We start from the raw sequence: 12,637 nt of genomic DNA, 5'->3' as shown, positions 1-12,637 counted from the left end.
AAATGCGAAAATCTAAAATTTAGCATGCAAAAGAAATTCGAAAATGCAAAACTCTGCATGCAAAAGTAATTCAAAAATGTGAAACTCTGCATGCAGAACTAAATCGATAGCATAAAATTACACATGCAAAAGCAAGTCATGAATGTAAAACAAAATGTTCGTTCATGATTCATGTGTGATAAATACCCGATGCAAAATTGGTTAGACGACATTCTGTGAAATATTAACTTGATTTCTCAAAAATTCTGACCGTCTCATATATGTACACATATGCATACATATGTATATCAGTGAAGAATCTTTTGTGTAACTATTCATGTACGAGGCTCCATTTCATCCATTGAACTAAATAATAATGATTAGACTGCGGAACTCGATAAAAATTCACACTATTATATGCAATTCCTAAAAAATTAAAGTAAAATCAACTGTACTAATTAAAGGATACAAGAACAAGATAAAAGTTCTACTAGATACTATTGAAAATGTGCGAAATAAAATAAGAATAAACTTCGTATATTTTATCTGTTTCTCTAGCGTTACATACGCTATACATGTGTAAAGTGCTTTAACGAAATCGTTGCAACAGATCACGGAATTAAATTTCCACTTCCACTAACAATACCTAAGTACGATCCGTAAAACGATTACACTTGACAATTTAGTTGAAAACCGCTTAAACCTCTCCGTTGTTAGTCTATCTTGTTTCGCGGGGCTTAATTCGTTTTTTAAATTCATTACCGCTGTTACCCGGAAGCTAAGCTCACCTTGAAAGCTTGATTTAAGCGGGAAGAAGCGATGTAGTGGATGGAGACCGACAGAGAACTGCCTTTGTATGGTTTTCCTGGCGGAATCCGTGTTAACTTTTAATCCACATTGTAAATTATACTCGAGAAAGAGAGTTGATTTTTCAAAATGTTTGAAAACCACCATAAAAGAATCATTGTAGACTTCATTTCATCTTCTCGATTTTCTTTCGACAAAAATTATTTCTCGTATAGACCTTTTTTTTATCCTTTATCGATAATTTGCATGTAGGTTCAGTATGATATTCAAAGTACCCACAGGAGCATACGAGTTATCTCAAAAAATTCTAAAGGAATTTCCGTGATCCATAACGATTCATGGGATATCTAAAAACAGATTAAGCTGCGCAACGTAGATCGAGAAATTAGATAATCACATTCGATTAAATGGTTTCTCATTAATCTGCAACTTAAGTCCAACGCAATTTTGAAACTTTTAAAACCCAACGATATTTCCAACCCTCCCCGAGAATAGCTTCGACAATCTGTCGATTTATCAATCATTTCTGCTACTCTGTATTTCTGTTACTTTGCTTTCGAACGATACAGGGATTTATTGAAATGCGACAGAATTTTTTGCGAGGATCTGTCAAATTGAATTTTCAAACGACGGATATTTATCCGCGTTCGTTGCGATATCGGCTTCCACTTGGCATTCGCGAATGCTCGCTGTTTTAATTATCTCAGATTTCTGTCTACCGTAATAAAGCGAGACATAATCACGAAGTTACCCCCTCCTTCTGTCGTGTTATCATTCGTCGAACTCTCGTTATCCCCTATTATTTTTGTCTTTTTCTCTTTCATTCCTATTTCCTCTCCCCTCGTTGGGGACGGATTTTAGAATCAATATTTTTCAGCCTTATTTCAGTCTTCGTGTCAATATCGCTACATTTTTGCACTTTTATCCGTCAGTTTGTAAACTTTATTTGTGTATTTAAAAAAAAAAAAGGGAATCCTGGATCTCCAATTCCATTTTATTTAATTTCAGTTCAAGCCTGGACGAAACTTTGTTTTTTCAAAATCAAACCTGATTCGTTTACTTTACTACTTACTCTTCCCAAACATGTGTGACATGTTTCATCCTATGTATAGATTAAAATAGTGAAAAAGAAACTCTTGCACCTGTATATTTAATAATACTTAATTTTGCAATTATAAGCTATTCATTGAACATTCTTATCGCTACATTTTTGCACTTTTATCCGTCAGTTTGTAAACTTTATTTGTGTATTTAAAAAAAAAAAAGGGAATCCTGGATCTCCAATTCCATTTTATTTAATTTCAGTTCAAGCCTGGACGAAACTTTGTTTTTTCGAAATCAAACCTGATTCGTTTACTTTACTACTTACTCTTCCCAAACATGTGTGACATGTTTCATCCTATGTATAGATTAAAATAGTGAAAAAGAAACTCTTGCACCTGTATATTTAATAATACTTAATTTTGCAATTATAAGCTATTCATTGAACATTCTTATCGCTACTGGAGAATGTCGAAAATTACAATTAGTCTTTCGAAAATTGTATAGAGACGATCAGTTAATCGATTCAAATACAATTCTTTGTAATGGCAAGCTCTAAGAATATTCAGACTTTCCTTTTGTTTCACTCTACATACATTTGCTTCACAATTGTCTTGTCTTTGCGTCTGTTTGTGCTTTCGTTTTGTACTTGTGTTTTGTGCGGAAACTTAACTGGACCTAGGTGTTCAGAAGAGGCGAAGGAATTACGAACACCAGTTATTGGCGGACGGTAAGTCTTTAATATTACTTTTATGAGACATAGTACAGTCTGTGAACAAATTAGAGCAAGTTTTATACATTATTCTGGAGTGATTTCTGATGGCTGCTTATAATTGAAAGATTAAGCTGTATTCGACACATTGATTCTTACTTTAGTTTCCACTTACATTCATCTTTCATTAACACGTTCCGTGCCAAGCCCTTTTTTGTGGCCTGAATATCAAGTTGGTACACGTGGCACGGAACGTGTTAATGTCTTCATCCACTTCAACACGTTTTTCTCTTTTATCAATTTTGGTATCATTTATTTATATTTACTTTTCTTCATACTAATTTCTCTTTCCATTCGTTACAACTATCCCGCACATTCCCAAACACAATAAAACCGTTTCGCTACCTTTACAACTATGGAAACTTTAATAGACTTTTGAAAAATATTTAACATTTTCTAAAATAGTCCCTCCCCCTCCCAATCTTTTCGGTGGCCAATTAAAAAACGAATATAATTTTTAAAAGTCCATTGTATAAACAACTAGCTTAAATTGCAACCGCAATTTAAAAAAATAATATGTGTAATCTTTTTTATGTATGCTACTTTCCAAATTATTGGGCTTAAAGGGTTTTCGAACCCCTACTTTGAGGGGTAATTTTATCCCCTACGCTTGTTTATCCGTAAACAAGAAAAAATGTGAAAATTTTTTTTATATTGCGCCGCAATCGGTGATTTCGACGTGAGGGACAAAGATCGCGATGGTGCGCCAAAAAAATTCGGAGATATAGATTTGCGAGCATTACTTGATGAAAATCCACGTGAAACGCTTGAAGAACAGTTAACTGAATTAACTGTCGATCGATCTACTGTTGTAAAACGTTTACACGCTATGGGTGTGGTTTATACGCTTTTTTTCAGCAAAAAATGGCAGGAATTTATTCCCATACCCAATATACAAGTTATGTTTTATGAAAGAGACTTAAATAAATATTTAAACTATTCCTGTCCATACTATTTCACTTATTTTCAATAAAATTTTTATGAAAAGGAGACAAAATGTGGTGCATCTGTGCATACTTTCACTTATTTTCAATAATATTATTATGAAAAGGAGACAAAATGTGGTGCATCTGTCCCGAAATAACCGTAACTGTTAAAATTGTACTTTATCGCTGGAATGAATGTTTTACTATACAAAGTTAACGTTCGACCCTCGACTTAAAGTATCTCTGTCTTGTATCGTCGATACTTCGTGGGGAATCGAACGGGTAGCAACCGTATTATCGCGCACGTACAATGTCCTCTTAAAGAATGACCCCTCCTCCGTTCCTCATCCCTGTACCGGAAGAATAGGAAACGCTTCTTACACGGTGTAGCGCGGCAAAGAGAATCTCCCGGTGTGATTTATGTTACGTTAGATCGCCGCGTCGTAAAGATCGAGCAAAAGGGGGTGTATGCACCGTTTTCCGGAACGCGGGTCGTGACGGTATTCGCGGGGCGATCGAATTGAAATGCGATCGCACGAACGCCGGTCGTGTAACCGTTCGCGTTAAGATTCTTCCGTTCACGGCGGCAGCGCAGCGGTAAGACGAACGGGGACGTTTACTGTAAAGTATTTTTCGTGACTGCGACACTCCGCCCAGAACACGGATTACGCCGAGATGTTCCATTAACCCCTGTGCAACATCCGTTGTCCTGCCGGTAATCAGGCTCCGTCGAACTTGGAGCAATTAATCGTACCACGACCGCATCGATTAAACAGCCGACATCGTCGTTATCGATCGCGGGCTCATTTGTTCCCGGTGGTGGTAGGATCGTGCGATGATAATCGGTGCTTGTATATCTTTAAGATTCCAATAGGATATACCGGATGTATGAAAACTATACAGGGTGATCTTTTTTATCTGAAGACATTGAAATATCTCAAGAACTATGTATCGGATCAAAACAAGTGGGCAATGAAAGTTGTTCGTCGCGAAGGGGGACATTCAATGGTACCAAACGGGACCCCCCACCGCCACCCCCTTGGGGGTGGGGGTGGGAGAAGATAAAAAACTTAAATGGGAACCCCCATTTTTCATTGCAGATTTGGATTCTCCAGAAAAGAATACACAAATTTTACCTAGGAGTTTTTGCATTTTGGTTCACAGATGGCGCGGGTAATGGACAAAAATCAAAATAGAAAAAGTCGTTGAAATTGGGCATATCTCGAGAAATACATATCAGATCAGAAAAATAAAAGTAGACGTATTTGATATTTTTAAGAATGCTATGGATGGTACGCTATGTGATAACTGCTCTATACAAGCTAATTACTTATGGATTGACGAGGTAACGAAATATTGTGTGATAATATGTCAATCTTTAGTCAAAACATCAAATGGCCTGAATGAAAAGTCCAGCAAAAACGGCTTAGCACGGAACGTGTTAAAAAACGGCTTTGATGTTTCCTAAACTATTTTATTCCATATGTCTACAGGCTGGTGTAACCCAAAATGGTGTAAACGTGGAAAAGACGATTGTACATGAGAAAACCAGTCGAGAATATAGAATAAATTTTTCTCATTTGACATCTCGTTTTCGAGAAAATTTATTTTAAAAATTCGTCAAGTAAAATTGGTAGGTTATGAACAGACGCGTCGAGACGATTCCTATATTGAATAGTCGAATAGAAGCACATGTGTTCGCCGAATTTTCAAACTCAAATTTCTCGAAAACAAGGCGCCAAATAAAAAAAAATTTATTCTATATTTTCGACTTATTTTCGCAGTATGCTTATGATTGACAGAAGTCGTTAAAGTTATTCGCTTCTATAACAACGCTAGATAAAATATAACACAACATTACCTATAAGAACATTTACGCCCAAGCTATTTGAATATGTTTTTATCAGATTTTTGTCACATTTTCGTCTTGAATGCCTTGTACTATTCGGTACCGCATTGCTATGCTATGGATTTTTAATCAAGCTCCCATTTTTACAGGTTCCTTTATGAAAATCAGACTAAAAACGAAGAGATTTAGACATCTTGAATGTGATGAAGTAGACATTACTTCAACATCTTTCCATTTTGTAAAAACTAAATATTCGTCGAGTTGAACTGCGACTGGCTAATGTGTCTGTCCATTAGTCACTGTTTCTGCTCGCAATAAGCACAGACGACCGTTCAGTATTACAACAGTTCCATCAATCTTGCTACTCGGTCCATGCAAAAGTAATGGCCGTTTGCTTTAAAGCGACTGTCTCTTTCCTTACTCCGATTAGCGTATTGTTCCTCAACGAATATATTACACCATTCGACACATATTTGTAATTGTACCATTAAATAAACGTTCCCATATAGGATCCTTGCGAGCTGAAGACAAATGCTGTACATCGGTTTCAATTGTAACGTTTTAATTGTTTTAAACTTAGTAGAACATTTTTAAAATTCGAAAAACATCAATATACTATCCTGAACTTATCAAGTTCGTTACAAGAAGAAGACAATTCTAATGAGACTCTTGTTCCTTGTAATTGATACAGGAAATGTTTATTTTCCATGAAAATCCGAAGTCTAGTCGTAAATAATACCTACAACCTGTTCTCGTTTGTTAGCCCTTGGATGTTTCATACGAAAAGATTCAACACGCGGTATAGTTTTCAACTTGCCAATGCAAGTGATGAAAACAATAGCAACTTTACTAATTTCTAATTAATTTTTATGAAACTTGCGCCATCGTATTCGTCTCTTTTTTTCTAATCAAAATGACACCGAACAAGATATATCATAATTACGATCATAATTACTCGTGTAACAAGCAAAGTTAAGAATTCGTGTGCCTCTACCGTAAATGTTACAAGTCCGAAACTTGAATCGCTTGTTACACACTAGGATATCGTGTTTGGTGTCATTCTAATCAGAAAAACAAAACAAATAGGATGGTAAAAGTTTCATTGACGAATAACTCCGCATGTAAGTCCGAACCTCGGGCCCTCTTTCTCTTTCAATCGTTATCCTTCTCTATAATATTCGATAGTTACGGAAAGATTACTGTACCTAAGTCCTCTCTATCCAATTTCGATTAAATTTTCGTCGGCGGCCCACTTTATTTGGTGTCATTTTAATCAGAAAAACAAAACAAATAGTATGGTAAAAGTTTCACTGACGAATAACTCCGCATATAAGTCCGAACCTCGGGCCCTCTTTCTCTTTCAATCGTTATCCTTCTCTATAATATTCGATAGTTACGGAAAGATTACTGTACCTAAGTCCTCTCTATCCAATTTCGATTAAATTTTCGTCGGCGGCCCACTTTATTTGGTGTCATTCTAATCAAAAAAACAAAACAAATAGTATGGTAAAAGTTTCATTGACGAATAACTCCGCATATAAGTCGGAACCTCGGGCCCTCTTTCTCTTTCAATCGTTATCCTTCTCTATAATATTCGATAGTTACGGAAAGATTACTGTACCTAAGTCCTCTCTATCCAATTTCGATTAAATTTTCGTCGGCGGCCCACTTTATTTGGTGTCATTTTAATCAGAAAAACAAAACAAATAGGATGGTAAAAGTTTCACTGACGAATAACTCCGCATATAAGTCGGAACCTCGGGCCCTCTTTCTCTTTCAATCGTTATCCTTCTCTATAATATTCGATAGTTACGGAAAGATTACTGTACCTAAGTCCTCTCTATCCAATTTCGATTAAATTTTCGTCGGCGGCCCACTTTATTTGGTGTCATTTTAATCAGAAAAACAAAACAAATAGTATGGTAAAAGTTTCATTGACGAATAACTCCGCATATAAGTCCGAACCTCGGGCCCTCTTTCTCTTTCAATCGTTATCCTTCTCTATAATATTCGATAGTTACGGAAAGATTACTGTACCTAAGTCCTCTCTATCCAATTTCGATTAAATTTTCGTCGGCGGCCCACTTTATTTGGTGTCATTCTAATCAGAAAAACAAAACAAATAGGATGGTAAAAGTTTCATTGACGAATAACTCCGCATATAAGTCCGAACCTCGGGCCCTCTTTCTCTTTCAATCGTTATCCTTCTCTATAATATTCGATAGTTACGGAAAGATTACTGTACCTAAGTCCTCTCTATCCAATTTCGATTAAATTTTCGTCGGCGGCCCACTTTATTTGGTGTCATTTTAATCAGAAAAACAAAACAAATAGTATGGTAAAAGTTTCATTGACGAATAACTCCGCATATAAGTCCGAACCTCGGGCCCTCTTTCTCTTTCAATCGTTATCCTTCTCTATAATATTCGATAGTTACGGAAAGATTACTGTACCTAAGTCCTCTCTATCCAATTTCGATTAAATTTTCGTCGGCGGCCCACTTTATTTGGTGTCATTCTAATCAGAAAAACAAAACAAATAGGATGGTAAAAGTTTCATTGACGAATAACTCCGCATATAAGTCGGAACCTCGGGCCCTCTTTCTCTTTCAATCGTTATCCTTCTCTATAATATTCGATAGTTACGGAAAGATTACTGTACCTAAGTCCTCTCTATCCAATTTCGATTAAATTTTCGTCGGCGGCCCACTTTATTTGGTGTCATTTTAATCAGAAAAACAAAACAAATAGTATGGTAAAAGTTTCACTGACGAATAACTCCGCATGTAAGTCCGAACCTCGGGCCCTCTTTCTCTTTCAATCGTTATCCTTCTCTATAATATTCGATAGTTACGGAAAGATTACTGTACCTAAGTCCTCTCTATCCAATTTCGATTAAATTTTCGTCGGCGGCCCACTTTATTTGCCGTCGGCAAAACTCGCAACCTATCCTTCTTAGCGTTATATCATCGCTCGAGAAATGATGTATCCGGGACTCCTTATCTCGCGGGAGAAGAAAGCACAATACCTCTCCGTGCATACGTATATGTATAGATGTACACGTATACATATATGTATGTATGTATATGTATTGGTATACATATGTGCATATACATATATAAAAGCTGGGACGTCGGATGTATACAGCTACCTCGCGGAATTCCGCAGGACTTTCATCGACGTTACAATAACTGCAATATATCCGGCCGCGATGCTGTTCCTTCGCGATACCAGACGGCGGGGGTCCGCGGCTTTCGAGGATGAAAAGGAGGGTTGTACGGCGACGGGGATGAGAAGAGACAGGAGTTGGATGTTGAGTGGGGTGTGAGGGACTGCTCCGTCGACGATGCTACTACAACAATGGTCGAATATAAATCTAAATCCCGACCGCCATTTTTCTTGTCCTCCTTACCAACCGTCTCTCACGCCTCGATCTTCGCCCCTATCAATCCCTCCCGTTTCTTTCTCCTCTGATTCATTCCACCTGTCTGTTTAAGCCCATCCAGACCCGTCGCGTCAACTTCTACCTCCATCTTCGCGCAGTTACGTCGACGTTTATTCTCCTCCTTCTCTCATTGGCCCAACTTTCCCGATTCCATAAATTTCTTTTATCGTTTCGTTTACCCTTTCGCTACGATGGACGAAAAATCGCGTTTTCACGATGTCGTACGTACGATACTATGGACGAGTTACCACCTGTATCTCTATCATTGATATGAAGCGTTTTATTTGGAAATTTTCGGCAAGTAATCGATTTTTCAGGAATCATGTCATCGTTGGTGGAAGGTGCTTAAGGGGGCCGTCTCCTAGCAGATGACGGTCGCGCGTGAACACTCACACACCGCTAGACCACGTATACGTACGCGAGAATTGCTAGGATCAGGGAAATGCGTTCTGATTTCTCGATAATGCAAAGACGGGGGTTTTTATTAGTCAAAATCGCTAGATAAAAGATCAATCTAGCGCGCTGTTTGCTTCAAAAGTCGTTCTTTTACGTTTCCGAGCAATGATTTTGCAATATTCGGCTACATGTTACCCGTCGGAGAGGCTAGTACGCCGGCGTGACTGCAGCGCCATCTAACGGGCAACATGCGACGGGCAACATGCAGCCGAATATTGCAAAATCATTGCTCGGAAACGTAAAAGAACGACTTTTGAAGCAAACAGCGCGCTAGATTGATCTTTTATCTAGCGATTTTGACTAATAAAAACCCCCGTCTTTGCATTATCGAGAAATCAGAACGCATTTCCCTGATCCTAGCAATTCTCGCGTACGTATACGTGGTCTAGCGGTGTGTGAGTGTACTCTAGCGGTGTGTGAATGTTCACGCGCGACCGTCATCTGCTAGGAGACGGCCCCCTTAACGATGATAAACATAAAATACATCATATTTTACACAGCTGGATCATTGTAATCGATGTAGAAGATATACAGGGTGTCCCAAAATTCGTGAAAATCCCGAAAGGGGGTGGTTCCTGAGACCATTTCAAGCGACATTTTCCTTTGCAAAAATGTTATCCGCGGCTTTGTTTAGGAGTTATTAACGAAAAACACGGACCAATCAGAGCGCGACCTAGACGCGAGTTGGCACAGTAGTCTTGGCGCGCCAACTGTCAATTGGGCGACTGTGACAACTCGCATCGAGGTCGCGCTCTGATTGGTCCGTCTTTTTCGTTAATAACTCCTAAACAAAGCCGCGTATAACATTTTTGCAAAGGAAAATGTCGCTTGAAATGGTCTCAGGAACCACCCCGTTTCGGGATTTTCACGAATTTTGGGACACCCTGTATAATATACCTCTATCGACGCAAAAGCCTCGGGGAGGTTCGTTTGCATCGATCGCAGAGGGACACTATTTCTTTGAGCTTCAAAGACCCGAGCCGAACGTGGAAAAAGACAGCGCGTGTAAAGAGAAACCACGTGCAATAGCGACTGCGACTCTCCACGTCTCTTTCTTTCCCGTACGCTGTCCTTTCTTGCGCCCGAGACGTTCATCGTCAATTAATCGCACGGGAATTGAACTGTGCCAACGACTGCGATTCTCCGCGTGGCATTAGTAGTGGTTCACACCGATATACCCGAGCCGAGATCAGATTACTATAGTGAAGGGGATATTTTTTTGCGTCCATCGTGTAGCACCTTTTTGCGTCGATAGAGGATCTACTGTACAATAATAGCACCCACAGAAAAAACTCTCATCCAACAATAGTATGTGTAGTTTGCAAAAAGAAAAACCGAAATTTCTCTAAAAATCATTCCGTCACATTATGTGCACTTCACTATGCTTCCAAGCATTCCAGAATAAGATCTTTAATTGTGTCAAATATGGAATATTTTATATTTATCATCTTTAGGCATCTTCCACCAACGATGACGTGATGTCTTAAAAATCGATTACTTGTGTACTAATTTACAAAGAAAACACTTGTCCATAGCATTGTACGTCGCAATCATGGTGAGGAGATATCTCGTCCACGGTAGCGAAAGGGTTAAACCTGCGTTCAGTGTTGCCGCATATCGAGGTGGCGGAAAGGTCGATAGAGCTATCTTATCTACGCATCTCTGTGGCATATTTTCATACGCATTAGGTTCAATCGAGCTTGACACACATAGTCGATTGTCATTTTTTACTCCGTTCATTCTTGTATTTCCTAATAAAATGTGATATCGTCTTTCGTTAATATTTCTGGATTATTTCAGATCATTTCAATCTAAAGAAACTACTATCATTTAGTTAGGGGGTCGGATATGGATTAATATTGCAGAAGAAAAATCAGTATCAGAACATATCGAGTATAAAGGGTGTTAATTTCAACTCGAACACCTAAATTATTTCCGCTACTACAATATTAAAAGTAAAAACAAAAATAACACTACATAAGGTGATATTACCCTTTTCGTTTTATTATTATACTTTTGTATTCTTCGAGCTGAAACTGATTTTTTCGCCTTCAAGGTCACCTCAAGGTCATGGTGTGTAGGTCGTTGAACTCATCTCGACGCCGACTATCACATTGCACTATGAAAAATACATGTGTTAATATGCAAAAAAATACGGTAGCCTTGAAAAAATCGTTAAAATGACCTTCAAAGGATTTTTTTATTAGTATTTGATGCACACCTTAAAACAATGTACATCCTATTTAGTTATATTTTCCTACTTTTTAATAATAGCGGATAGAATTTTGGTGTTCCGAGTTACAATCAACACCGCTTTATACAGGGTGAGACACCTAAGACCACCCGAGTGACTCAGTTGCCGTTGCTGTTGGAGAAAAAATATGCCAGACGAAACTTGCGTTGTTTCGAGGGCGACGTAATACCATGTTAATAGTTCTTTTATGGGTGCACGGCATAGAGGACATACGAAGGTCGACTGCGTTTTTTAAATCAAAAGGATTTTCTTTTCTTTGTAGTATCTAATAAGGCGTTTTAAGACGAGTATAGTGACCTGCGACTCGAGGTCATTCAAGATCGTTGAAGATCAAATGAAAAATTTTTTAAATTTTAAATTTAAATTTACAAAAAGAAAGAAATATAGACCATCCCGGGCCGCTGAGCTCAACGACCTTGCGGATAGTCCAAAAGAAACTTCTAAAAATTCTCTGATGCTACCCGATGGTCCTTAATGGTCCGCGATGATCTCCGGTAGTCCTTGACGAGATGCCCATTGGCATCTCGCTTTTCCTTCCCCTCATGCATATTCTTCTTCTTCTGCCTTCCCTTCATTGCATTTCCCCTGAGATTTACATTTATGGTAAAGGTACACGAATTCTTAACCAATTATATCTTGTTTGTGGTCGAATGGTGGAAAAACGAGGCGAATACGATGGTAAAAGTTTCGTGAAAACAAAACAAAATATTAGAAAGGTTGTATTTTTTTGCGCTTCCTAATCTTTAACTAAATTAACCCGACAGGTTCACATAAATGGAGTTCTACTGTATTTGCAAATTCCACAAATGAAGCAGTCCTGATTCTTTCTTTCCCATGTGTATTACTTTCCCCTCCGACATTGCAGCGGCATTTCCTCTGAAACGTTCGTCTAAGGTTTCCCTCGTCCTCTGTCATTCACTTTTCATCCCCAACATGCATAGTTCACCTTGAATGTCTCCTTCTGGCTCCTCTTTCTATGAAACTCCGCACCTTTTTCCTGGTCTCGCGATCTCCCGTCTCTCTTCCCCATTCATCACCGGTCCCTTTCATTTTCTCGCTCTCTTGCACTTTCTCCCGAGAATAAATATTGCTTCACACTGACACGCGCG

The 12,637-nt window shown here is 38.4% G+C and overlaps 1 protein-coding gene across 12 annotated transcripts in view; it reads left to right on the top strand.

Moving 5' to 3' along the window:
• Positions 1-12,637, top strand: part of LOC143217586 (dystrophin, isoforms A/C/F/G/H) — a 1,095,306-nt gene that overhangs the window by 889,586 nt on the left and 193,083 nt on the right. For 10 of the 12 annotated variants that reach the window (XM_076442046.1, XM_076442049.1, XM_076442040.1 and 7 more), the window contains one exon: positions 2,510-2,557. The exons of the other annotated variants lie outside the window; for them this stretch is intronic. In XM_076442046.1, coding sequence (XP_076298161.1) covers positions 2,510-2,557 — 48 coding nt within the window. The remainder of the gene's footprint in view (positions 1-2,509; positions 2,558-12,637) is intronic. 12 annotated transcript variants of the gene reach the window in all.

The sequence above is a fragment of the Lasioglossum baleicum genome, chromosome 17 (genome assembly GCF_051020765.1).
Source record: "Lasioglossum baleicum chromosome 17, iyLasBale1, whole genome shotgun sequence".
In the NCBI taxonomy this organism is placed as follows: Eukaryota; Metazoa; Arthropoda; class Insecta; order Hymenoptera; family Halictidae; genus Lasioglossum; species Lasioglossum baleicum.
The sequence above is the reverse complement of the archived record's forward strand: the minus strand, read 5'-3'. Positions and strand labels throughout refer to the sequence as shown.